This window comes from Gymnoscopelus braueri (assembly GCF_963280865.1).
Source record: "Gymnoscopelus braueri genome assembly, chromosome: 13".
Taxonomy (NCBI): Eukaryota; Metazoa; Chordata; class Actinopteri; order Myctophiformes; family Myctophidae; genus Gymnoscopelus; species Gymnoscopelus braueri.
This window is the reverse complement of record NC_137615.1, coordinates 35,945,992-35,973,986: the sequence shown is the minus strand read 5'-3', so window position 1 is coordinate 35,973,986 and position 27,995 is coordinate 35,945,992. Positions and strand designations below refer to the sequence as shown.

The 27,995-nt window shown below is 42.9% G+C and overlaps 2 protein-coding genes across 5 annotated transcripts in view; both read right to left on the bottom strand.

Annotated features, from left to right (window-relative positions):
- Positions 1-2: 2 nt before the first annotated feature.
- On the bottom strand, positions 3-13,519 carry cdr2l (cerebellar degeneration-related protein 2-like). 2 transcript variants are annotated; one of them, XM_080446286.1, is made up of 7 exons: positions 13,259-13,519; positions 9,456-9,537; positions 6,750-6,862; positions 5,814-5,962; positions 3,873-4,037; positions 2,463-2,769; positions 3-1,958 (listed from the first exon to the last, which is right to left on the bottom strand). In XM_080446286.1, exons 3-7 carry the CDS (start codon positions 6,786-6,788, stop codon positions 1,251-1,253), a joined length of 1,368 nt encoding a protein of 455 aa, XP_080302412.1. In that variant the 5' UTR covers positions 6,789-6,862; positions 9,456-9,537; positions 13,259-13,519; the 3' UTR covers positions 3-1,250. The 2 variants fall into 2 exon arrangements, with proteins under 2 accessions (XP_080302412.1, XP_080302411.1); XM_080446285.1 differs by lacking the exon at positions 9,456-9,537.
- Positions 13,520-14,837: 1,318 nt separating this feature from the next.
- recql5 (RecQ helicase-like 5) overlaps positions 14,838-27,995 on the bottom strand; it is a 37,893-nt gene continuing 24,735 nt past the window's right edge. For all 3 annotated transcript variants that reach the window (XM_080446865.1, XM_080446866.1, XM_080446867.1), the window contains 10 exons: positions 21,955-21,991; positions 21,247-21,305; positions 19,514-19,584; positions 18,972-19,062; positions 18,528-18,710; positions 17,152-17,834; positions 16,996-17,041; positions 16,420-16,650; positions 15,982-16,054; positions 14,838-15,745 (listed from right to left, as the gene is read on the bottom strand). In XM_080446865.1, the coding sequence (XP_080302991.1) occupies positions 15,633-15,745; positions 15,982-16,054; positions 16,420-16,650; positions 16,996-17,041; positions 17,152-17,834; positions 18,528-18,710; positions 18,972-19,062; positions 19,514-19,584; positions 21,247-21,305; positions 21,955-21,991 (1,587 nt within the window). In that variant the 3' untranslated portion in view covers positions 14,838-15,632. The remainder of the gene's footprint in view (positions 15,746-15,981; positions 16,055-16,419; positions 16,651-16,995; positions 17,042-17,151; positions 17,835-18,527; positions 18,711-18,971; positions 19,063-19,513; positions 19,585-21,246; positions 21,306-21,954; positions 21,992-27,995) is intronic.

Here is a 27,995-nt window from a genome sequence, read left to right as displayed (position 1 = left end):
GCCAGGGTTAAATGTGGTTAAACACCTCTGTAGCATTAGCATTTCAGGAGTCAGTGCCTTCACTAAATAAGTTAGGTAAACCATTTAAACAAACAGGAGAGCCCAGTTTACTTGAATGTAATGAATATTTATGTGCAACACATTTTGGCACCAAAACGGGGAGGTCTTGTGAAGGAATGCTATCCAGACAATTCCTTAAAACCACACACGAACCACCCCCAACTTTATACGTACATCATTAACGTTACTTCTATCTGCATCGTCACACTGAGTCTTCTATATATTCAAGACAACGGATTTGAGGTTTTGACCGTTTGTTGATCTTAAATCAGGTAAAATAGTAGGCCTGTGTCTTTCTTCTTTTAATGGATCCATTCATGCATCATGCCGGATGTACTTTCTTGGCATAATTAGTATCGGAACATCAGCAAAATTATTTCCATCCATTTTTAAATTAATTACTTGGCATAATTAATCGTGGTTTCCAAAAGAGTCATTGGCAATAGAGTTAAATCATGTTTGCATTAGTACCATCCTCCATCAATAACAAATCCCATGTAGATCACACTGGATTGTCTTTAAAGTCTTTAGAATTGTTATCTCACAACCTGTCACCCAGCCAAAGCAGTGGAACCTTTCATCTATGTAGTGATATGTAACATTTGGCAGTTTGAATCAAGCTAGTGTCTTAAGTGCAGAGAAGGCATCCATAACATCTCACAAAGCCAGATGATCAGAGATCTCCGCCTTCCAATACGACGAGGTGAAAATGTTCAATTCATTGTAGGGAGTAAAACTGTGTGGCTGCAATTCAGATATCTAAGAAAATGATAACTGCATTGCAAAATAAATGCAAAGACTTTTATCTTTTGTATTGGGACCGTATCGGTTTTCAAAGCAGTAGGCTTAGGGTGGTTAGCAGAGAGTTCTCTGCTGTTCTAGCCCCTACAATGACTTTAGATTTCCCCAGACACTTCGGTAGGCAGAGATCTCGCATCGTGTGGCCATGTGAGACTATCCATAACAGACTATGCAACATTAAACACCTTCTGCCCTGACAACAGGCATCCTGTCTTTGAAGCCTAATTTACAGTCTGTCGCCCGATGGTGTTGCTTGGCAAAAATAGTAGATTTTCGCTGAGAGGCAGTGTCATAGCATGGATTAGGCTTCAGACATGAGTGGCCAAACCAGCAGCAGTCAAAACAGGGAGACAAATAACTTTGTCTTTGAGGTTTTGTCTTTCAGTGCATCATGAAGTCTCATCTTCAGTCAGAGTGGATTTTTTGGGTGGTTTTCCTTTGCTTGACTTGCTGGCCTTTCTGCCCTTGCTGGGGTTCAGGTCACTCTTGGTCTTCTGCAGACGAGAGAAGATCTCCTTGAACAGAGCCTTGTACTCCGGCGTGTTCTGGCCGAGCCGCTTGTCCACTTGCTCCACCTGCCGGCTGATCCCCTCCAGCGCCTCCGGGGTGGAGGGCGTCTGAGGGGGCGTGGGAGGGCCGGAGGAGGCGCAGGCGGCCCCTGACGTGGAGGGTCCGCAGGAGGAGACCATGCTGTAGTCCTTCATGGACGGGTCCCTGGAAACGGGCCGCGACGTCTGCGACCCGGCGTGACACATGCTCTCCTCGTGGCGCCGGCACTTCCCCAGCAGCTCCTCGTACTTCTCCAGCAGAGCGTGGTACTGCTCGTCCACCTCCCTGAGGATGGACATGCCGCGCTTGCGCACGCCGTTGGCGTGGAGCGCGTAGCTGCCCTGCCGCCTGCCCGAAGCGTCGCGGGCCGAGATGGCGTTCAGGGCCGTGTCGCTGCAGCTCTTCCTCACCGGGACCCCTTGCTGGCCGGGCGCGCTCTCCCCTGCGCCCCCCGCTTTTCCTTCCTGCGGCCCCGTGCCCACGTCCGGCGTGTCGGTCTCTGGGGCGTTGTTGAGCAGCGTCTGCTCCAGGCCGTCCTCCGCGTAGGGCTGTCAACATCAGGACATTTTAGTTGTAATTTTGATTTGTTCAATGCCAAAAACAACAGATAAGAGCAGATAAGACAAATAACTAAATGTACACAGAAATGACAGACAATGACCTTTACAAATAATCAAAATTTATAATGTACAGTACTATGGCCAGAACGTGCCATGCATTTAATAATTTTATTCTTTTTGAAGATTTTCAAAAATAATCTACAACTTTTTGATTTATTAACTGAGATATGAAATCAGTAAATCAGTGAACTTCTGGTGAATTTACAGGCGGAGTGTTTTTTTGTTTAGTTTTTTAAAGCTATGTTCTTGGGACAGGCAGCCATGTGTCATTGACGCACATAAGAGGCAAACTGGAACCGAATGTTTGATGGAATGCATTGCAGTCGTTTATAAAACGGAAACGAGTCTGACGACTATGTAAAAATAATTGTGATCATCTCAAATGACAGCCGTCATGTGATTATATAATAATAATAACGATGACATGCCTACCTCCAAGCCACCCATCAGACAGACCCGGGAGCGTCTGAGCTGCTGCATCTCCTGCAGCTCCGCCTCCAGCTCCTGGACGCGCAGCTGGCAGCCCTCGGCCCCCAGGAGGCGCTGCTCCAGCCGCTCAAACTCCTGGAGGACGGCGGTGCACTCGCGCTCGGCGCCCTCCCGCCTGCCCCGCTCGGTCGCCATGGCGGCGCGCAGGGACGCCACGATGTCCCGCAGCCGGTCGTTCTCCTCGTCCGCCGGACGGCGCTCCGCCAGGTCCACGCTGCCCGGGTTGGCCAATAGGAAGCCGTCCTCGTACCTGCCAGAGAGCAAGGAACGCATTTAACCCATTAAGACCTGAGGACCCGATTCTACAAAATATCTTCTAAATCCTAATTTGTGTCCTAAAATGTTGCCATATCAGTGGTGCTCAAACGTTTTCGTGTCAAGGACCCCCAAAATGATATGTATTTAGCCGCCGACCCCCATCTCAAAATATTTTGTTCCAGTGACCGCCAGAAGCAAAGATTTGAGTAAAAAAAGTTATGTTAAAAAATACATGTATTCAAAGATTTGCACAAATTTTCACGATTTTTCAAAAATAGCAGATCTACAAGCTCGTAGCGCGGCACTCGGTGCCACGCTATGAGCTTGTAGATCTGCTATTTTTGAATAGCCAAAGAAATCTAAAATGACACAGAGGCTTCCCCGGTCTTAATGGGTTAATAAGGAACGGATATCTATGTCACTTTCTCTGTCCAGCGATTCCAGCTGGTAGACATTGGTCGCACTGGGAGGCTAACTGGAGCCGGAAGTTCGATGGGATGCATTGAAGAGCCAGGTGGACACTATTTCTGAATGATTGAGACTTTTGTAAAATAATCTGTTCGGGAGAATTTAAGTACCGTAGACCCATTTGTCTTGCTTTTCGATATGCACACTGTATCATTTTATTGAGGTATCTAAAGAGCACAGAGTACGTTTCTGACTGTGCTGTAAGTATGAGCTGTCAAGACTGTCAATCATTGACAGCCCATCAACCAATTCTACTGCCAAGCCAGAAACGATAGATACTGCTGTTTAGATGCCTCCATGAAATAACATAGTCAGTGTGCACTATGAATAACAAGTGATCAGAAAACGGTGTGTGAAATGGTCTTCCTTTAATTTATACGACAGAATTCGCATTCATTCAAAAACTATTGTTTGTTCATAAGCCGGTCCAGCTGGCCTGGCCCTCGTTCACTGCAATGCATTCCCTCAAACATTCGGTTCCAGTTACATGTGCATCAATGGCACATGCCTGCCTGTCCCAAGTAGCTTGCACTGGGGCCCGCCGTCACTACGTCACTACGTCACGCCACTGTGATTAACACAAGTCTTATTGAAACTATACTCAGACTGCATTCATTGGGTATTAACCTGGGTGCGGTGCACAGCTCTTTGAGGCAGGGGAAGGAGTGCACGGTCTTGCGTCGTTCCCTCTTCTCCCTGCGGACCCTCAGCTCCTCCAGGGAACGCAGCTCTCCCACTCGATAGGTCAGACTGTCCACCTGATTCTGCAACCCCTCCATAGTGCCCGTCAACCTATGCACACAAGACAAACACACACATGCATTTGCATAACTATACTTGCGAGGACCCTCACTACTACATACAGCAGTGTTTCTCAAATAATTTAATTTCAAAGACCCTCGTAACAACTACACAAATGGAACCAAATGTACCTGTAAGGGTCCATTTGTACACCTCACCATTCAAAGAGTCCATTTGGAACCCCCCTCAAGGAACCCTGAGGGTCCCTAGACCCCACTTTGAGAACCATGACATAAAGTATCTAAGCCTAATCCTTACCCGAACTGTAAAGGGTGACTTCACCGATTGTGTAATTTCATATAAAACTTCCCGATATGTTTTGTGTCTCGAGAGCTCACTCTCAAAAGCACAAGGGCTTATTGTGTGGGCTGTTCATCACAAATATTAAGCACAAGGGCGTACATACACACGAGTGCAAATGTAACAATACTGTTGATAAATTATCAACATAACATTCTCCTAAAGCCAGTGTTCTGAACAGAAGGTCTGGATGGAGCATATTAAGAACAGAGGAAACCATTCACATAGTAATCTTATTAGCCATTTCTAAGACTAATCATCTGAATCTAAAATCCCTAATTATTGTGATTAGGAAATCACTATGGAGAAAATAACACCTGATACACAGCTTATTTATTAATTATTTGTCTTTGTCACTTTTTTTTAACCACTTTACTGTGGTAAAAACATTCTGAACTGAAAAGATGACATAGGCTAGGCTGGCCAGAGGGCAGACACGTTTGTGCATGATTTATCTGCATCGGAAATAAGCAAAAACAGAAACAAACTCCATCATGTTTTGAGTGCACTGCACACCATCCCTTTGACTGGTATGTTTTGTAAATGCCACAGTTGCCTTCATACCGTCTCTCCTGTTAGTTTGGGGTTTATTTGCCCTCTGCTTCACCCATTCCGTCTGCATCTGTCCCGTGTCAGCTTGTAAAGCTGTTTTCTACGTATGAAATGCAGCATACAAATAAAGAACTTCTGTGTGTGTGTGTGTGTGTGTGTGTGTGTGTGTGTGTGTGTGTGTGTGTGTGTGTGTGTGTGTGTGTGGTGGTGTTGGCTACTGTCCAGGTTTTAATGAATGCATTGATTGGTTGACAGTATGCATAGTTAATCAGTCTGTCAGACACACAACAGCCAGCCATTTACCAACCTAGACTAGGGGGCAAAAGAAATAAGAAATATTCATGGTGCAATCTATTCTTTTAATCATCCCTGGATATTCCTAACTATGATGGGAAAGAAGTGGACAGTGAAGTGCTAGGGAAGGTCTCCAGTCCTACAAGTATTTGCATCAAAATGTAATGGTCAAGACCTGAATGGAACGATTGAGCATTGAAATCAATATCAAACGTTTCCTGCCTACGTTGAAGTCATTGCACTCCCTCAGGTCTTAACCCATTCAATCCAGTAACGCATCTACAAATGGTTTCTGAAAAACCCGATGTTGCTATATCAGTGGTTCTCAAACTTTTTCATGGCAAGGACCCCCCATCTCAAAATATTTAGTTCCAAGAAGCAAATATTTGAGTTACAAATGTATATATTCAAAGATTTGCACAAATGTTCATGATTTTTTTTTTACAAGCTTTTTTTTACAAGCTCATAGCGCGCGGCACTTGTGCCGTGCTATGAGCTTGTATATCTGCTATTTTTGAATAGCCCAAAGTATAAAATAATGGTTATAGCTCAAATCTAAAATGACACAGATGTGTTCCACGGACTGAATGGGTTCAGTGTAAACTACTCGATGTGTTCAACCTGTCTATCTTCTGCCCAGAGGCCTTGCTCTCCAGCACCAGCTTCTCGTTGGTGATCTCCAGCTCTCTGGCCGTGACGTCCAGCTGTTCGTACACCTTGGCATGCTGCTCGTTCATCTCCCTCAGCATCTCCAGCTGCTTGGACAGGTACTGCAGAGGGGAGAGACGTCGAGTATGTTAACCCATTAAGGCCTGAGGCCGATTCTACAAAATGTCTTCTAAATCATTTTTTTTTACGTATGTTGCTATATCAGTGGTTCTCAAACTTTTTCATGTCCAGGACCCCCAAAATGATATGTATTTGTCCGCGGCCCCTCATCTAAAAATATTTTGTTCCAGGGACCCCCAGAAGCAAAGACTTGTTTGCGGTAAAAATATATATTCAAAGATTTGCAACAAAAAGAAAAATCGCGATTTAAAAAAAATAGCAGATCTACAAGCTCATAGCGCGGCACTCGGTGCCGCGCTATGAGCTTGTATATCTGCTATTTTTGAATAGCCAAAGTGTAAATTAATGCTTTTTAGCTCAAATAAAAGAATTACACAGATGCGTTCCAACTGCATCTGCTACACCGTCCTGCACAGCGTGCCGTGTCTCTGCTCCTGCTCAGCGTGCCATTTGGCTCACGGACTAATAAGGAGTCTCTGAGCTGTGATGAGGAGGCTGTGTCACACAGGACAGGAGGACTCTTCCCCCCTTTAGGCATGTAATAATAGGTGAAAACTTTCAAAACATTTATCTTCAAGCTCAAAAGACGCTGTGAGCTTGTCGATGGGCTATTTTCACTATTTTTGCGCGACACACGTTAATCGATGCTTTAATATATACATGTTTAAAACATGTGTTAAAAAGCGTGCTTCTCGATTATTCAAATGCATTTTCCTTGACGTTCATAATATCACACACATGATGCATTGCACTCTGGACCAAGGTTACCTCAATCTCCTGCACTTGCTCCTCATTGTTGATGTACATCTGCTGCAGAGAGTCCTCCAGCTCCTTGTTGCGCTCCAGCAGAGTCTTGCCCAGTTCTGCTGCCAGGTGCAGGTCTAACAAAAGACACAAACAAATGAGTACAAACATGCAAGAGATACAGTAGTGGTTAGAGAGAACTAGGGTTGAGATCCGGAATCTGAGGTTTTTAATCACACTATCAGAGCTGGTATGTGGACTTCACACATGCTATACAATTACAAATACCGGTGGTTCTCAAACTTTGTAATGTCAAGGACCATCATAACTCTGACGGTGCGTTTTAACAGCGGGCGATCAGGATAGTATTTTCCGGAAGTGCATTATATGTCTATAAGAGCCGGCAACTACTGGCGATAGGGCGAAGTGGGCGGGGGGGGCGATGAAAGATGGATTTTCTTTATCTTTTGGACGATGTCGCCCGGCGATCGGCCGAGAGTCGCCCGCTGTTAAAACGTACTGTCAGAGTGTAGAAATACAGGCCCATTTGGTTCCATTTATACACTCTCAGAGTTACAGACCTGTTAAGGATCCATTTGGAACCCCCTATAGGAATCGTTAATGGGAACCATTAATGGGTTAAACAACACTCTGATAAATTATTTTCATGAAAATTTTCAAAATATAAAAATAAAAAAACACGAAAATTGCTGGCACTAGGGGAGTACTTTATGAAAATACTCTGGCAGTCAAAGAGTTAACACCTTCACTGCCAATCACGTAGATCTACGCGAACCGCTTTAAAGCCGCCACGTGCCAATCGCGTAGATCTACGTGAAGTGAAAAAATGTGTTAAGACCTGAGGCAATTTCTAAATCCTAACAGTTTTTTGAAAAAAAAAAAAGTTTTTTTTTCTTCAAGATTTTTCAAAAATAGCAGATCTACAAGCTCATAGCGCGGCACTCGGTGCCACGCTATGAGCTTGTATATCTGCTATTTTTGAATAGCCAAAGACATCTAAAGTGACACAGATGCGTTCCAGGTCTTAATGGGTTAAAGACACAGCACAAATCCGCCACTAGAGAGCAGCACATGACAGCTTGATCAGGCCGTTGGCTCACTGGCACCCTTCTTGAGAGATTAAACAGAGAAATACATGAAAACGGCTGTGACGTGGTCTCAGATTGTCCGATCGGCCAAAATTACGATGTGATACACGACGGCGATGACTGATCGTCACCCAGACCATAGATTATAGAAGAGAACCTGTCCGTTCGTTTGTTATACCGTTTGTTTACCTATTCTGGACGAAAATGACCGGGGAAAAAAATCAAAAACCGGAAACGGAATCCAGGTCATGAAACCGGATGCAGATGTGGGTGAAGTAAGTGGAACTCGAAAATAACATTGAATATTAAGCAGCATAGCGCAATCAGAGATTAAACAATGAACGCGCGTCCAGCGCGTCCAACGCGTCGACGGCCAACTGGACAAAGTAGCTATTGACGCGTTATCGAGTCAAGGGCAGTCAAAGAGTTAAGGAAAGAGGGAATTGTTAAAATCCTTAAGGATCCCAACCCTGGTGAGAACATAATGATTATACTTTATGATGTGAACACCATATTTTCATCACCCTAAGCCTTTAAAAAAAGGAGGGAAAAAAATCAAAGACTTTCATGATTGACTAGGCCATGCTCATTTGCAGCAACCACCCCCGATTCAGGTCAAATTAATTGAAAATGCATGACAAGGGAAGAGAAGATCCCTTTCTCTATTCTGCCTATAGGGGCTTTTTCCGTTTAAATCCTGTCTTTTCTGATTAAGACAAGCCACCGTGACCCCATACAAGATGAGCTCAAGAAAACCTAGATGAAAGAGGAAGGCCTTGGGAGGAAAGACCTACTTAGCAACTGGGCTTGTTTACTTGGAATACTAAAAAGGCACAGGAGACGCATATATGTAAGACTACTCTGAGCATCCGGAGACTAACGTGATCTAGATGTCAGGGGATGAGTTTACCTCCTCTGTCTCTTTACCACGCGGGGGGATTCACTGTGGACTGTACCTGGAGGTAGGGGTGTGGCGTTTTTCTTTGTTACAGTTCATGGGTATAAGACAAGTTGTCTGCTCTGCTGACAATGAAGTAAACCTGCTTCTGCTTAAAGTAACTAAAAGACAACAATCCCCAAAAACCTAGGCTTTGAGTCCTGCTGAACCAATTTCCCAACAACAGGCTGAGAAAAGTGGGGAACGTGATTTGGGCATGGAGTCATGGACGTCAACACAACACTGAATGGGACCATTCAGTGTTTGATCTGTTGTATAAGTGCAGCCAGTCAATACAGGGCAACACACCGGAAGCCATCTACAGCAGGAGCCTGAGCTCCTAATAAGACCCCCCACACACGCACACACAGTAAAATCCCCGGGGATTTTCCTGTTCTCTACAGCAGTGGTTCTCAAAGTGAGATCCAGGCGGTCCCCAGCTAAATTAGTTGATATCGCATCAAAATCAGTTCAACCACTTGAACTCAAATGTATACTTCAGCTATTCAAAATGGTCAACATTTAACAACACAAACGTATCTTATTGGGGTCCCTCCCTGGCGCAGAATATTTTCAGATGGGGGGCTGTGGCCTATTACATATCAATGTGGGGGTTCTTGACATGGAAATGTTTGAGAGCCACTGCTCTACAGCCTCAGTTGGGCGTACGTATACATTATTCACCTCTCACAGAGAGAAGGCCTAGTTGGCCCGAGGATTCTGCTGGCTCCAACGTACTAACAGCCCTTACAGCAGGGGAGGGGTACTGGGGAAGACAAAGTGAGAGGCATTGACCTCCATTATAGAGTAGTAATGCAGCATTTTATCACAACAATGTACAGTGTCAGCATTGACAGTAACACACACACATACAGGATGTTTCCTCACAGGGGTAAGTCACCTGGGAGTAATATGATTTACTGTCTGCCCCGTCTGCAGAGGAGGCTGGCTGTGTGTGTGTCTCAGCAATGTGCTTACAGTAGGTGTGTGTGTGTGTGTGTGTGTGTGTGTGTGTGTGTGTGTGTGTGAGAGAGAGAAATCACCCGCCACCTTTCTTCAATTATTAAGCCGAATTTTACAAATAGGTCATTGTAATATTGTCTAGCCACATGTGGACCTAATCTACATTCAAATTATGCCAAACCGTCTCTAAAATGCACAAAATATCAGCGTGCTACTAACACATCTCCAGAGGTGTCTAAGGACTCGTTAGACTACTGTATATGTGTGAGTGTCTCTCTCTGTGGGATAGACCTCAACACCCGACTCAAAGCTTACCAAAGCAGCTTTGAGCCTCATCATCCCACTGTACATGACCTGTAAGAGAGAAAAGAGGCAGGCAGGTGTACTCAGCTAGTGTGTGTGTGTGTGTGTGTGTGTGTGTGTGTCCGCTGGGCTTGGTATCTCATCTGGGCTTTATTCAATATTGGGCCTCGGAGCATTGAGCTGATCTGATTAGGAGTCTATAAACAAAAGCGCCTCAGTGCCATGATCAGACATTTCAGGCTTTGGAGGTTATGTGGGAAACTTTTCTGCAATCCTGATCTAAACACTCACTGCTCCAAACTAATGGACCTCATATTGTGACCATGCATGGTAATCGCTGCAAGCTGTGCAAGCACATTTTGCTTTGGGAACAATGCTGTTATATGCAAGTTCTACGGTACACAGGTGAGCCTTGCGCTCATTAGTATCTGAACATATGTAGCATCTCTGGGCAGATGGTACGGTGTGAGGATGTCATGTTCAATGGCTGTAGTTAGTTCAGCTCCATTCCCTCCCACAGAATGTGAGATTCACACATCAAAGGGAATATGTAGATACTAGATGTTCAGGCCACCGAGCAGCCTTCACGCCTACATTTGTAGGCCTCTCGTGGGGTCTGGAAATGCAGTTTCAACACGTGACATAATATACTGTATATATGCGACTCCAGGTTCACAAGCGTGACGTCTGGATTTGGACAGAAATGTCACGTTAGTATCATGTGTGCAACCGTTAACATTGTGTTTGTGATGTCCCACCACCCCCCTGGGCCCTCCCACTGAATGGGAGTCACACATCAAAGGGAATATAGAGATATGTCACATATCTCCATAGTTACGCTCAGAGTCGTGCATTAACTGTTGGAACACATGTGTGCCAACAGTTAATGCACGATTCAGAGCGTGTGAACTAGGGATAGATGGATGCAATTGAATATGGCATTTATTGAGTTTATTTAGCAAAATGAGTAGAGAAAATCACATTCTCTGTCCTCCCTGAAGACAACAGGTGTTGATCTCCAAGGACTGGGATTTCCACAGTGTATTGCTTGCCATATCCTTAAGGAGCCGTGTTGTTGTGTGGTCTTTGAGGGAAAACAAGTTATATAATAACTAGATGTGAGCTCCAGACATGAGGCCGATGCATTTAGATGCGCACGTGTGGGTTAGTCATGTAGGAATGGAAAATTGTTCTGCTGGCACAGAGGGGGTGAACACTCACTGCACTGGCTCTGTATTAACACAGACGGGCGGGGCGATCACGCATGCACAGCGCACACACACACACACACACACACCTCCTTATCACCAAGCGGCCCAGACCAGTGTGTTGTTATCAGCTGCCATTGTTAAAACATGAAATGACAGACTGTCCTTGGGCAGTGGGGAGAGGAGGAAGGACTATGTAGATGAGCGAATGAAGTTGCTGGGTTACATGGAACAAAAAGTGGGGGATGATTGATACAAATTGTATTCAACCATTCATGTAGTTACTCATGTAGCCTCTTTCTTCTCTCAGATGGACCTTAGTCTAAAAAACATTGTTTGTCAAACATTTTAATTTAACCCATTAAGACCTGGAACGCATCTGTGTCACTTTAGATTTATTTGGCTATTCAAAAATAGCAGATCTACAAGCTCATAGCGCGGCACCGAGCGCCGCGCTATGAGCTTGTAGATCTGCTATTTTTGAAAAATCGTGAAAATATTTATTTTATATTTTTTTTCCAAAAAACTGTTAGGATTTAGATTTTTTTTTGAAGCGGCCTCAGGTCTCTTGAGTCCCATGACTCTTGAGTTCCAGACTTGTAGGGGTCTATTTGGAACCCTCTCAAGGAGCCCTGAGGGTGCCTGGACCCCACTTTGAGAGAACCACAGTGAAATCCTGACGCAGCTTAATTGAACTCGGTTCCTCTCAGAGCTAAATTAACACTCAGGATATGCTGTGCACGCACACGTCGCGCACACAAGCATTTAGTGAAAGGCAGATCTATATCAGGGCCAATTGAATTAGATAAATCTAATAATCATTGTGATGTACGGTAAGGATGTTTTCTCTCTCCAAATAATCTCATTAACCTCTAGCCTGTTCGTTTCAGATATAAAAGGTCATGGTCAAAGACAAACAAGCTAGAGTATATTTCAGTGTCCCTCTAAAGTCCCTGTCAAAATGACTGAAAGAGCAGTGGTGGTAAAAGTAATTTTTAACTAGTAGTAACTAAACTTTTCAAATAATTGTAGTAAGAGTATAATTTTTGGATCCGAGGTGTAGTTGAGTAGCAGTAAAGGTATTGGAAATTGGAAATACTCAAGTACAAATACATACCTCCAAATTGTACTCAAGTACAGTACTTAAGTAAATGTACTTAGTTACTTTCCACCACTGGCAGGGAGGGTATGAACTACGGCGTATTACGCCCTTTCAGAACAGTCTGCACAATGACTTCTTTCTTTGTTCCAACATTTTCCACGTCTTTGAGAATTCCAATCATGTTTTTTGTCTGTTTTTCTTCAGAACATCCTACATGGTGTTGCCACTGGCATCTTGACTCACATAGCCATCCATGATGTCAGTCCACTCACACATATCCTTCCATGTCACTCAACCTCTCCAACTCAACATTATTAGAGCCCAGAGGGCATTATAATTATAAATACATCTATAAGGAAGGACAATGGAGAGAGCATGGATGATGTGACCCTCCATCACCCCCATCCGCCGCTCTCTCTATCCCTTGGCTTGGTGGTGAAGGGGAGGACAGAAATCTGTCAGACAGAGGGGCTATTCTAGGAGGCATCACTGACAAGATCTGAATAATTGGCCATGGGAGCAGTGATCGAGGGCTAGTGTGAGAGTGTGTGTGTGTGTGTGTGTGTGTGTGTGTGAGAGAGAGACTCTCCCTTTAGAAGAGGCACGATAATTGATGTATTTAAAGTATAATTATATCCATACCATACAAATCTCACCGTATAAAAACCATGGATAGACGACTACCTCAGAGTAATTTGGCTGTAGGCTTTTACTTCACTGATGATCGAATGCATTTTTTTTAAAGTCCACTGCGATGATGATAGCTAACTAACGTTGTAGTGAAAACACAACACTCCCGTGTGTAACATCGTATGAACAGTCAGTCTCCCCCATAGTTTAAAAATCCACAGCTCACCACTGGTCTCACTGAAACAACCATGATGTGTTGTGTATTGTCTCCACACACTCACCCTGCTCCAGGTCCCTCTGGTCGTACCAGGGCTCCTCGTCCTCCGTCACAAACTCCTCCATCCCGCCTGCACGGAGCATCGAGGCTCGGCGGAGCGATGATGGAGACGTTGCTTCACCGGCGTCTTCTTCTTGCCATGCACAGTGCTCTGATGATGATGATGATGATGATGATGGCCGGGTCCGGAAGACAGCGAACAAAAAGCCTTTAGGACGCAGCCTCCCTGACGGCCGGGGTTTAACCCTTTACTGGAAGCTCTACTCAGAGCACCTGCTCCCTAGCTCAGCATCTGCTGCGATCCGACTGAGACCAATACAACCTTTACCCGGTTCAATCAAATCGGAATTACGAACAGCTTGCGATAAATACGAGTCGTTTTTGAATAACTTCGACATCCAATTTACCTTGACAGCTAATGTATATTTTTTTGTTCTCTTTATCTATCAATAGCCTATATCATTCTTCGAAGAGGTACACTACACACACAGAAAGACGTTGCCAATCAGCCAGATTCAGCTCAATGAATGAGAAATGTGTGCCAGGCCAGTGTTGCCAGGTTGTGCGTGAGGAATAAGCAGCCGGGTCTATGAAAACAAGCCCAAAAGAAGCGACTATTATTAGGCCACTGACTGAGCACTTACTACTACTGTCTATAATGCATAATATGCGCACCAGGAGAGCACTCACGTATTGGTTCGTATTGGCCAGTGCGCTCAGTTCTATATACCCGAATGCACCCTTATGTGTCACTTTAATGTAAGTGACACTCTACAATAACACTTTTTACTATCATATCTCATGTGGCCTAATAATCTGCCATTTTCAAATAGCCAATGCATATCGAGTCGCGATGTGAGCTTGTAGATCTGCTATTTTCTGAAAAAAATCTTGGAAGAAAAAACGTTTTGAAACATTTTAACAACACCTGGTACAGGGGTCCCTGGCAGAAAATATTTTCAGATCGGGAGTCCGTGGACAAATGCATATTAATGTGGGGTTCCTTGACATGAAAATGTTTAAGGACCACTGGTTCTAACAACATTAGGAAACAAGTCCAAACAAACAACTACACTTTAGAAACAAGCCCAAAAAAACGCAACCAGCAACTTTACAGGAAAACAAGGCCAAAGTCGCTTATAATAAGCGGACATGGCATCACTTGTGCCAGCACTGACGATGATGTCACTCCGTCATCCTGATTCACATACTTGGTCGTACGACGGTGTCCCGACTCCCGTCATCATTCCGAAAATAGCCGGGCATAGTCGATCTACAAGCTCACCGCGCGTCGCGGTGAGACGCGCTGTGAGCTTGCAGATCTGCTATTTTCCTCCCAGCTGTTTCAATGGACACGCCTCTTGCAAGAGCGTGCTTTGCGCCGATGTCTCTCCTCTTCTACCCCGCCCCCACTGGTCCCCTGGGGGTCCAGTTCCACTCACTGTAATGTATGAGAACCTAATTGTCCACACACACACACACACACTGAGGCCCGTTCTGCTTAATAAAACCCCTATAATTCAACTAAGACCGACGCAAGGACCCATTCATGAAGTGACAATGAGAGACGTCTCACACAAGCGTGACTGACACACAGCATTGGATTTTATTGTAAACATTTACGAGCAAACAGTACGGCTAAGTATCTCTTTGCTTGGCAGGCCCTCGTGCTCATTGGTGCTTCAAAAGTGCTCTTTGGATTTCATTAGATGACTTGAGCCTAATTTACAGTTCCTTGTGCAACAAAGTAATGAATTAGGCTTTTAGAAAGAGACAGAATATGGCATCTAGGAGTCTGTCCCCCCCAACAGGCACTCAGTGAACCACAATGTCCAGCGGGAAACACCACCAACCACTAATTCCCTACATCTGAGAATGTTTTTTTTTGCAGGTCTTCAAATAATAAAACTGAAAAGCCCACTGTCTGTGTTACAGTGTCATTGTTACGGCCATGAGGACAGCTATCAACAAAGATAAAAAATGATATTCAAATACAGCTTTTAAATAAAATATAACACAAGACGGTCGGTGAGTGACGCACTTTCATATTAGTTCCTCTGTTCTGCGTTCCTGCAGTGAAAGTCCATGTACCAGCAGTCCAAAGACCTGACACTCCTGCTGTATGTAACCTGTCAAACACAGCTAGGCCTGGTCTTCGTCTGCAGCCAGAGTATAGTGTATGCTAAACCTGTTTTATTGCTTCATTATTGGGATGCACTTAAGATAGCAGCAACAAGGCTGGAAACAGTGAGCGCGTAGCAGCAAATCATGTTGGTCATTAAAGGCTTGTTTAAAAGCCTTGTATGGATTGATGCTTGAAGTCGGGAGGCACTGACGAAGAGGATGGTCTTTGACTTCAACATCACCCTTTCCTCCACCTAGGAGTTATCGGACCTGTTGAGTCTTTTGAGGTCCTTCCAGTCTATCTCGCTTTCGCAGCGCTTCACGCTGCTGAAGAACTTCTTCACCAGAGCCTTGGTCTCTATTTTCACTGTAGACAAAAAAAAACAAGCATTAAGCTTCCTTTATACTCCATCACGTGGCAGTGTTGCTTGCTGACAAAAGCTGATCTTCAAGCTTACGGTTTACACCGACAAGCTTGAGGTTAGCTTGAAGATCAACCCTTATTAGCAATCAACATACAAAAGAGTTTATAAATGAGGCTTTAGATTATGGCCCTCATGTGCAACTAGGCACGTGCCATGTTATATTTGACTCCCTACTTACCTTGACCTCTACCCCGACTCCTCCCCTCTGCAAGAAGGTGGGACAAGTAGCGGGCAAATGACTTGAACAGCTCCTAAAATGACCCCCAAAACAAGGAAAATAAAGCAGCTGCAATGAATGATTTTCTTCAATTGATCGCTTTATTTTCCCCGATTATTCGATTCATCTATCTATGTGATAAACTTTTTTAGATCATGAAATAATGGTAAAGTACTGAACCCAAACATCTTGAAAATGATAAATATCTTTACCCAGCCGTCAAACACATAACTTTTTTTAATATGGGACAAACACAAGCATTCACACTTCACTTTTGGTGAACGATTATTGGATTTCTAAAATGTAATTAAACCTCTCTTCTGTCGATCAATTAATTGACTTAATAATCCCCATCCCTTAAAAAGAAGTTGACTCCGGTCAGGCGTCTCTCACTCTCACCTTGGTGGCAAACTTCCCCTGAGAGTAAAATGGGTCCAGGCAGCGCACAACAATGTCAGCCACTTCCTTTTTGGTGGCAGGATTGGGGGGGTCATTAGACAGGTCCAGTATGCTCTCCTGTACGTTGGGGTTAAAGGTCACCCTCCTCTTGCCTCCTCGCTCCTGGGTGGTCTGGCTACACTTTGCTGGAGGGGAAGACTCCTCCTTGTTGGCTTTCCTGTCATCTGACAGCTGGAAGATGCAAGTGTATCACATCAGCACCAACGTCACATTGAAGTTTTCACCAGAATCCTATCATTCTATTGTGGTTCTCAAACCTTTTAATTTCAAGGACCCCCATAACTCTGAGTGTACAAATGGAAGCGCCTCAAGGAATCGCAAGGATCCCTGGACCCCACTTTGAGAAACAATAGAGTTCTATTATGAGGCCATCTCAAATCTGATAGAAACACTTCCCAATGCATTCTTATAAGGCACTGGGAAAACTGCCAGCCTACAGTATGTAAAACATGTTTTAAGCATGGTCAGATTTTGACATACTCAAAATAATGATTCACGTAGTCAAGAATCACCTACCTTTTCTATTAGAGGTGATTTAGATGTTTCTTCAAGTATATTTGGCCTGTGCAAGACACAAATTAATATTTTTAATAAGTGAGAGGAGACAAGGACTTTGATGTGACAGTGAAAATGCAAACACTTTGATAACCTGGAACAATAACGGCATCTTACTCTGTATCCTGTTGAGGATTATCTTGAATTAGTTCCATCTGTTCAGATTGGAAAACATTCTCGTCGTCATCATCATCATCATCATCATCTTCGTCACCCAGACAAATGACTTCTGTTTTTATGTCCTTTGCTTTGGCAGTGTCCTCTGTAAATGGTTCAATAGGACTGGTATCCATGGAATTGGTATCCATAGAAATGGCATCCACAGTGGTTTCCGCAGAGGCGGGTGAACATTCCGCCACGGGGCTCAAAGCACCAGTCCTACACGAGGTAATTCCCTCCTCAGACTCTACCTCCCTGCATTTCTCCGGTTGCTGCTGCTTTCCGAAGTACAGGGAAATGCTGCGCGAGTTTTTGGCGGTCTCCGCTAGCTTCTGCTGCTTCTTGCTGAGGGCTCTTCCCCCCTTGGTGGGGCTGTTCAGAGACGCAGCCACAGCACTGGCCTTGGCTCTGATGGATGAGGTCACAGCTGAACACGCATCTGTCTTTGACTCTTCTTTCGTGCCTTTCTTTTTCTTCTCCTCCTCTTCCTGGCTAGCTGGCTGTCCAGAGCCGCCCAGGCTGTCGGAGCAGAACCCTCCTCCACTCGCCGTTCCCTGGTTGGAGGACTTAAGCAGCTCCCTGGCTGTTTGGAATGGGTCGGAAGAGCCCCTCAGGCCAGCTCCTACTCTCTTACGCTTCAACTAGTGTGGGAAACAGACACAGGAATATGGCTTATACAGTTACACATTTCAACCAGCATTGGAGAAAAAAAAGACAAATGCTATGAATCCATGAACAAACTGTCCTAATAGCATAAGAATTAAGTCTCAGCAGTGCGCTGTGGGCGTTGTGGGCGCTGGGGGCGTGTCTTCTCCTCCGCGTCATCAGCGCCCATACCCTAGGTGGGGTTGGCGAAAGGGCCCACTCTGTGTGGAGTTTGCATGTTCTCCCCGTGTCTCTCAGGGTAGTTAATACCCTCACAAAACATGTACCGGTAGTAATCCTGGTCACTATAACGCCTCCCCCATGACAGCCGGGGCGTCTGATGGAGGGGAAGGGAACTGGTTGGAATAACGTGTTCCTTCCACGCGCTACGTCCAACCAGGAAAACTCCCCCCTGTCAGGTGCCAAGAAGGTCAGTTGGCTCTCATGCATTGAAGGAGGCATGAGCTCGGCCCTGGCCTCCCTAGGCTGGTGAGGGGAGTGTAGTGCCCAGGATCAAGTTAGCAAATTGGCACCGGGTGAAAAATAAGGGTTACAAAATCGTGGGATAAAAATGTCTTTAAAAAAAAAAGTCTCAGCAGTGCATTGATGTTGTGACGTAAATATTGATGCAGGCAGGTGAAAACAAGAGGAATACTTAAAGGAGAGCTCCAGAGCACCCTGCGTCTTACCGAGTAGACATGAGAGGCAGACGTGAACCCAGGATGCGCCTCCACGAGGGAAGAGGAGGAAGAGGCTGCTTCCTCTTTGGGTTTCGATTCCAGCTCTGTGACATCACGAGTGTCGACGCAGGTCCTATCCTCTCCTCCTTTATCTCCTGGTGGAGCCACCGCTCCTTTCTTAAACTCACTTACCTTTGGAATAAAAGATGGGTTAAGTGATTTCCCCCATAAAGTATAGTGTAAAATAACATTGCGGAATAAGGGATGGTTTAGGTGATAAACCTATCAAGTATAGTGTCAAATAAAATTGTGGAATAAGGTATGGGTGAGGTTATTGACCCATCAAGTGCAGTGTATAATAACATTGTGGAATAAGGTGTGGGTGGGGTTATTGACCCATCAACCATAGTGTATAATAACACTGTGGAAAGGAACAGAAGGGGTGAGAGTTACTTTCTTCAGGACGGCTGCTTTGTACAGGTTGGAAGACTTGCTGCTCTTGAACAGCTCATGTTCAGCATCAACTGCCATGGAGAGGTCGTCACTGTGGGGGGTCGGGAGAAGAGCAGAATGAAGGGAAGGAAAATGTATTTGTATAGCACGTCTCAATGGCAATTACAAAAGCTTTACAAAATGCATAAAACAAAACAGGCATTTAATAATAGATAAATACAAAAACATTTGATTGATCATTTGAAAGGTAGTGGAGAAATAGAGTATGTTTAGCCTGTATTTAAAAGTAGTCTAAAGTGCTGCAAGTCCTATTTAAAAGTAGTCTAAAGTGCTGCAAGTCCTAGATCCTCTGGAAGTTTGTTCCAACTATGTGTAGCATAATGACTAAAGGTTGCCTCACCATGTTTTGTTTTAAAAATCTGTGTCTGTCTGTGTCTGTGTCAACCAATTTTTATCTATATAACAGTGACACTGCATTTGATGCCGGTTGTGTGTACAATATACACAATATAAACTCTAACAGTCTATATTGTGGTGATTACCTCCATGAGTGGTCTGCCCTCTGTTGGCTGCTCAGCGCATCTTGTAAGAGAGACAAACAGTGCTCTCTGGCCTGAAATATATAAAAATTTGTTTGAGTATTATATAAATCATTAAAAACTGTAGGTATCTATGTAAGTATATCTGTAGAGAAATGTTTAAATACTGTAAATTAACGAGAATCCAGCCGGAAGTTCAAATAAAGAATGGACATGCACGACTTGCACGTGCATTGGAAAATACACTATATGTCGTTTAAAATGCCTTTAGTCATATGCATCTTAAGCAAAATTCTAGCCATTATGCACAATTAGTCTAAATTATTTCTGAATTTACTGTATTGATATTCTTTTGGCCATTTATTACATGAGCTGGTTCAAAGCTGTGTAATGCCAAGATGCACCACATGGTGGCAGAAAACATCTTAGTTGAGAGTAATGTGATTTAGTTTAATTCCTGCGGTGCTATGATGATAACCCATTCAGAACATGACATATGTGACACATGGCGCTATGTGTAACGTTTTTAACTGTTAGTATTAGTATTCATTTTTTGTTTTTGCACTGTTTGCATAGTTTGTTGGGTGTTCAGCGTTTTAAAATGGACCACAATTGAAACAAGCTTCGTTTTTTGGGGGATTTTATCTGTTTTGTCGCTTTTAATGGTGATGCTGTATGCTTTTAACTGTTGCCAATAAAATATTCTATTCTGCACATGGTGTCATTGAATGGTTATTGAACGGGCTGTACTGTACAACATATTGTATGTCTGTATGTTATTCTCCCTATGGAACCCTACAGAGACTCATCAACCTGACAGTTTTGTTAAAGGAGAAAGTATTAAGGTAGTATCTGATTTTAAATATCTCGGTATCACATTATTAGACTCAAACCTCACATTTTAAAAAAATGCAAATACAATCAAATTCAATCAGTTTAATTTCAGGGACATAAACGTCCCTGAAAAGCTAACATCTTTATGCACGCTATGATCGTTTCTCATTTTACATATTGTTTTACAACCTGGTCACAGACAAGTCTGACAACTTTGAAATTGTCTCATTACAGACAAACATTAAAAGTATTTGACAGAAAGCCCAATAGTTATCATCACTGCCATACAGTTCAGTACAGTTCATTTAATGTTGATAGTTGTATAGGTTTTAAATGGACTTGCACCTCCTCCACTGAGTCAGTTCACAGGGCGGACGGACAGTGGTGGCAGGGCATCAAGGACAACTACCACAGGGGCCTATACTGGACAACACAGACGTGGCACGTTTGGACAAACAGTCTTCTCTGTTCCCAATACAGGAACAGTCTGCCCACCGAATCAAGAGAGAGCACCATTTATGTAACTTTTAAATTCAAACTTTAAGAGATGGCTTAAAGCAAACCAAATTTGCAATCATGGAAAATTATACCACCAATGACAACAATTGTTGACATTTGTCTTTACATTATAATGTAACCGTTGTATTTTGTACTTATGTTTTGTTGTAATGTTTTGTTTCTCTGGCACATTTACATCACTGACGTTTTGATTGATGTGTTTATTGTCCCTGGTAAATAAATTAAATAAATAAGAAATGAATGAACAAGCAGCCATACTTTGGCGTTTCAAAGGGCACGATGAGTCACTGTATTGCCATGGAGGTGTTAATTGACAGGGCAAGCATGAGGAATGTGTCGAGTCTCTTCTATAATATTGCAGTGTTATGTGTGAGTAACATTACCTTCACTGTGAGCCTGGGAATCCTCTGGCTGCTGGCGTCTCTGAGGGGGCAGTCATCATCTACAAACACCAACATTAGTTACATCAGAACACGTGTTACATCATGCAAGGATGTGCCAGCTAGCAACCTGTACAATATTATTAAAGGCCCCATCCGTAAGGTCATTGAAGTATTACAATATCAACATTTCAAACAGCAGATTGACAACTTTTGTAGTGCTCCCAAGTAAAGGTCTATGGTTTTGGCTCAAAGTACTGAGAGTTCTACAACACTGGTTCTCAAACGGTTTAATTTCAAGGACCCCCCCAGTTTGATATGCATTAAAGCCATGGACCCTTATCTGATACAATTGTTTATCTCTGAGGCTCCGATCAACACTGTTAATTTAACAAAATGACACTTTTACAGGTCCAATTGGTTCTGTTTGTACACTGAGCAGAGTTACAGATATGTAAGGGTCCATTTGGTTCCTATTCCTAACTATCCATCATTTAGCTGGGGACTCCCTGGAACCCCCTCAATGACCACTGGGGATCACTGGATCCTACACTGAGAACCAGTGCTCTACACAACATCACTCGTTTTAAATAAACATACACAATGCAAGACTAGGGCGGAAGAATGCTGTTGTTTTGGACATGCAGATTGGGCCTTAACTTATTCTTGTATGCATTTTCAGTCTGTTTAAATTAAAGACAGAGTGCTCACCTGGGGGAACAAAGGCTTCTTTGTGACCCTCAGACCCCTAAAGAAGAAAAAAAGAGAAATGAAAGACAAGGCACAAATTACAGGCAAAACGATAGTAGTCTCCAATAATACATTATGATCTGCAAGATCAAATGAGGCAGTGAAATCAATAAATACACTTCCAACTAGATTGCCCATGTCCAGCTGTCAAAGATTCTTCTGCTAAAGAACATAATGATTGACAAGATGACAGAAATCATTTTATTCATAATGGTGGATATCGTCTCTGTCGGGTGGACACCTCATATGTCCAAAACTTACTTTTCAGGATTCAAATTCAAAAGCATCAAAAGTAGCAACTCTACAAGCTCAAAACGTGTCGTTTCACGCAGCGTTTCGAGCTTGCGGATCTGCTACTTTTGATGCTTTTGTGTGACGCTGTAGTATGATCAAGTAGGGCGTTCATTTACGAAAAAACACAAAAAGTTAAAATATGGAGATAATAGGTTTCTGTCCGACAGCAACTGATATACTGATCAAAAATGCAGATTTGATCAGTTTGGATGAACTTGCAGTCCAGACAGACTTTGAACACCCGGATTTGAACATTGCACGTGTCAGTCTGTGTGCTAGTGCTATGGAGATGATAAAGCCCCCCCCCCCCCCCCCCCTCATAAAACAGTCCTTTATAAGTTTGCAGGCAGCGTCTGTCTGTTCTGGCGTTCTCTGGCAGCGTGGGTGTAAAAGACAAGTCTAGGTAGCAGATAGAGATCCCATAGCCAGCTGTAACCATGACAACAGATCCTATAGCCTGAACTCTGAATCTCTGTTGTTTACACAAAAACTCTAATAAACAGCTTAAATTTGGGGAAAATGAAACGCGGTCTGCATATCGTCGGTGTCCAGGACCAACCAGCTAACTCCATTTTCAGCTTCTTCTTTTTTTCATAAATCAACGCTATTGAACACCCTTTACGTCTGTGTAAACAAAATGTTTTGAACCAATGAAAAGTACTAAAAAGCGCCTCTGACAAAATCTCCCAACTCCATTGGGTCCTCAAACTGTCCATCAAAACCACGCAACTCCCCCCTCTCCTCTCCTGCTGCTGTTCTACAGCTCAGAGCACAGCGCACTGACTGCACAGTGAGTGAGTGCACACAGATAGAGGAGGAGCACATAAACAAACAGTAACAACACCGTTTTTAACTACGCAGTGTACCTGTTTATCAAACTTAGCACTGACGCTAATGTTATGAAAACAAGTCATTCTATTTCTAAAATCTATGAAGTGTTTAATGAGGAGAGCATTGTGACAAGAAAGGAGTTCATAGCATTTCTGTCACGCTAGTTCTACTGAAACTCCAACTCTGTGAACCCCTTTTTGCAGAAGTTATTGTAATATTTAAAGTCTTGTTTATTATTGTAGGCCTATATAATAAGTGTCATGAAGCATCAGGGCATTAATTCACACGTTGTGATGCGTTGTGAGCTTGGAAATCCATTTGGAATTTAGACTCATTTGGAATCTCTCCCTCCGCGCGATCGGAGCAATTGTCAGCTGTTCGGACTCCTAACTCCATTTGAGCTGGATTTCTGTTTGGACAAAACTCCTAATTCCATTTGAGCTGGATTTGGATAAAGTGGTGATAATATAATGACACATGCAAGTATCTGACAATATATAAAATCACAATACCAACTTTGATGAGGCAGTATTGCTTTTCAAAATATAGGGTTTTCTTCATTTCCTGAAAAGTTTATATTTAGTTTTTTCATTTCCTGAACATTTTTGGAGTTAGCAGGTTGCTGCTGGACAGCAGAGATATGCTAATGGTCAATGCCCATGTGCAAGTTCAGATCAATTGCCGCAAATCGGGCAGCCTAACTGTGTGTGTGTGTACATTATAAAGCACATTTGAATGGCCATACAGACAACAAAAAACATTTTAAAAGCAGTCCATTTATCATAGAATAATAATCATTATGATATAAAATTTTCTTTTCAGTGGAATTTTTTTATACATTTGCTTCTAATCTGCAGTTTTAGTGTTGTCACAAATATATACGTTTTTCAATACATCTAAATATTTGCAACACATTTGCTGCACTATTGATACTGTACAAGCCATGCCTCCTTCTACGTAGCCTCTTGTTTCTGCATAGTGGACGCACGCACAGACAGACACTTTTTGTGCTACAATATTTAGCACCGTTTATATTCAGTGTGAGATATGATCTACTGGTCCATAAATTTCAACATACAGTTGATGATAAAATGTACCACTTCTGTAACTTGGTCACTTCACTTTATTTTTTTGTAATCAGTTTCCTCCCATAATGTGAAAAAAGTCAAGTAGTATAAAAAATATGAGAAGAGTTTCATAATCATGTGCAGTACAATACTGGTTTGTAAAACAGACCGTAGGGGCCTTCCCCTATAGATTAATCATCATGCTGGGGCCCTTATTGATTTGTATTCATTTGATTGACAGATGAGATTTCACTACTCATTTTTTAAATAACAAATAAGAGGGCCGCTGTAATTAATATTCCCAGGCTGACTTTTGTTTCCAGTCCACCCATGACATGAAGTTGGTGATAAAATTGACCACTTCTGTAACTTAGTCATACATCTATTTTTTGTATCTTTTGTCTTCAGTTTTCTCCCATAAAGTGAAAAAAGCAGTTTCATAAAACTGTGCAGTACCATACTGTATGGTTTGCAAAACAGACCTAATTTACAATTTAGGCATTTAGCAGACGCTCTTAATCCAGAGTGATTTACAATAAGCAAGGTAAACACATACCTGTACTGTACATCAAATGCATAGAGACAGTGTAGTGCCTCAGTAATCTAGGATCATAGGTCAACCAAGAAACTAGCATCAGTCAACGTTAAAGTCAGTCAAAGTTAAGTAAACTGTAACAAGTTTCTTAGGGATTATCTATAAATCATTATATCATATTTTTAAGTACAATATAAACTATGTACACTTTTGCTTGAATGGGTCTACATTGTATAATTCACTGTTTTCTAAATGTGCTACTGTACTCCATGCAGTGGGGGTGGTTGTGTTGGGTAGTATTTTTTCTTTGCTAATAATATTCATGCATATTTTTAGTCCAAATAATGTCAGATATCAACAAAATGTTGTGACTCTTAGGACCCCCTATGGATCACGGACCCCCTGTTGAATACCCATGTATTAGGGTGTCCCTGCTTCATCTCTGTCAGCTAAGGGGTCCTTGGACTGAAAACCGTTGAAGACCCCTGCTCTTTACCAATGATAACTATCAGTAAAGAGCTGTTTTACATTAATTTGAACAAAAAATAAAAAGAACTTACACCACCTTTAACTTTGTTTAAAAGTTTGTCATAGGCTAAGGAAGAACTGATTAAAATGTTATGATAATTTGGCCAAAAGGGGCATGGCCTATTACAAAAAGGCGAAAATAACCAGAAAACGTATTACTTAAAGTTGTACAATGCAGAATCACAAATAACGATTTTTAGCAACCTCTGCTGGTCACTACCGTCACTGCATACAATTTCCGTAGTCCTCGATTACCCAGAATTCCATTCGTTTTCACCGGAAGCCGGAAGCGTTTCAAAAAGCGATCTTTTAATTGTTTTATACTATCTACGGATCGTTTCTCTTAGCCAGTGGAGCATTAGTTACCATGAGCTGTGCTTTCTTTTTCTGTTCTTTTTCGATCTTCCAATCCTACATTCTCTTAAAATCAGCGTGAGGTTCCTTTTTGTTATTAGCGCGGTAGTTCCTGGCCAAACAGGAAACCGTTGCGTTAGTTCCTGGCCAAACAGGAAACCAGTGCATTTCCGCCTCCGTTTTCCGGCCAGATGACGTCATTTCCCCGGGAAAGTCCCCCCCTTCACCGTTCAATAGTAAATATATAAATAAAAGGCTTCCGGGGGTGAAATTCATGGAGTGGGTGTTGTGAAACTTTTGCCACTCACAAAAGATATACAATTTAACTTTAGTTTTGTTGAAAACGTTACCTAGTATGCCTTTAACAGTCCACATAACACAGCACAATTTGACAAAAGGTTTGTCATAAGGCCAAGGGATTACCACCCAAATTAAATAAAATCGGGCGTGGCCTATCCTATATTAAAATTGCGTAACGGTGGATCGACGTCACAAACGTAATATCCGGACTGGCGATTGCACCCCCTTTCAGAGGACCCCAACAAGTGACCTCACCAACACATTATGGAAGGGAGTTCAAGGGACCACAATGGAAACAAGCTGTAAGCTTTTTTGCGTTATCTTTTTGATTATGGTGGGTCAGATTTATGCTACATGTGACATGTTTTATTTCATGATCAATAAAGATATCAATCAAAAGGGCCATATGTGATGTGATCCTGAAGGAACATAGGGCTGACTGAACATACTACATAGGACCTAATTTTGAAGAAAAACAATTGTTAGGTATTGAGGGAACATAGGGCTGAGGGAACATAGGCATGACCCCCCTCAGTCAAGCCACTTGGCAGCAACAGTTTGGGGAGCAGACTCCCTCTTTCATTAATTCAGTGTAGTGGTGGGAAAAACAGTTCATTTCGGTGAACGAACGATTTCGTTCACGGCAAAGATTCGTTCAAATGATTCGTTCACGTTCTCGTTCAGTAGCGCTTCCGGTCCCGGCGGAGCGTATGCGATGCGCTACGCTAACTGCATGCAACTGTGTGCATCTGATCCCACTGACATGACTGCACAGTCTGTACAGAAACACAGCACTGTCATTCACGATCTAATTGCACCATCTTCTTTGTTACAGTATGTGTAGAAGTAATAAATTACTTCAATATATAATGTAAAGTTATTTTTATTTGTCGATAATTATTTATAATAACAATAATAATTTATTTATACAAAGCAGCCCAAGTCAGTACACTCACATGACTATCGATTTCCAACCATGTCTTTAACAACTATTAACTTCATGAATAGTAGCTGTAGCATACTATTTGCATCTTCTACTCAAACTAAAACGTGTTAATTGACCTATCTGTCCTTTGTCTAGGAACATGCATATTTATTTATTTTGATACTTAAATGTGGTGCTAACACTATCTGTCTTTTGTCCAGGAACAACAGTAGGCTACCTTTTATTTCAATTCAAATAGCAATACGCATGCATGTCTATACTGGAAAACTCTACAGAACAGCTTTCTGTCTGTCTGATGGTCTGTCTGTCGCGGGAGGAATAACAGCCCGCACGTCGTGTGTGCGGGGGAGGGGGAGGGGGGGCATGAACGAAACCGTGAACGCAACAGTTTCGAGTCATGCACGTGTTCGTTCACGCTCACGGCAAATAACTAGTTCTTATGAACAGATCGATCATGACCGACACATCACTAATTCAGTGCGCCTGCCTGGTGTAGCTGGTGCAATTGACATCAATTGAAGCTTTCCAGACCCATAGTATGGCACAGTCAATTCCACACACGGACGCGCAACGACATGTCTGGTGTACCCCTGGTGTAAATCAGGGACTGATGCAGTGACAACTGCAGTTGGTAATAGGTGAAGAATAATAGGTATTTTCCACAACCAAAGGTTGTCTAATATAGGACAACGTTCCACCTGTCCTATCCACTGATCACTTATATCTGCAAAGGTAGTAGCAGTAGAATTCCCTCTAGATGCATGTTGTTGATAGTATTGCAGTCAAATGATCACTTATATCTGCAAAGACAGTAGCAGTAGAATGCCCTCTAGATGCATGTTGATGATAGTATTGTAGTCAAATGATCACTTATATCTGCAAAGATAGTAGCAGTAGAATGCCCTCTAGATGCATGTTGATGATAGTATTGTAGTCAAAGGTTATCTATTATCTTATCTAAGGATTGGACAAAGTTTGGCATGCTTCCATCTCCTTGGGACATGGTTGCTTGCTAAAGAGGAGAGACTCTCTGGGATGTTTTCCTCTCTCCAACACTAGTTCTCTCTCTCTCCTTCTGACTTGTGTTAAGCTATTCACACCCCAAGCCCCAAAACCTCACGACTGCCAAATCAACAGTTTCTACATC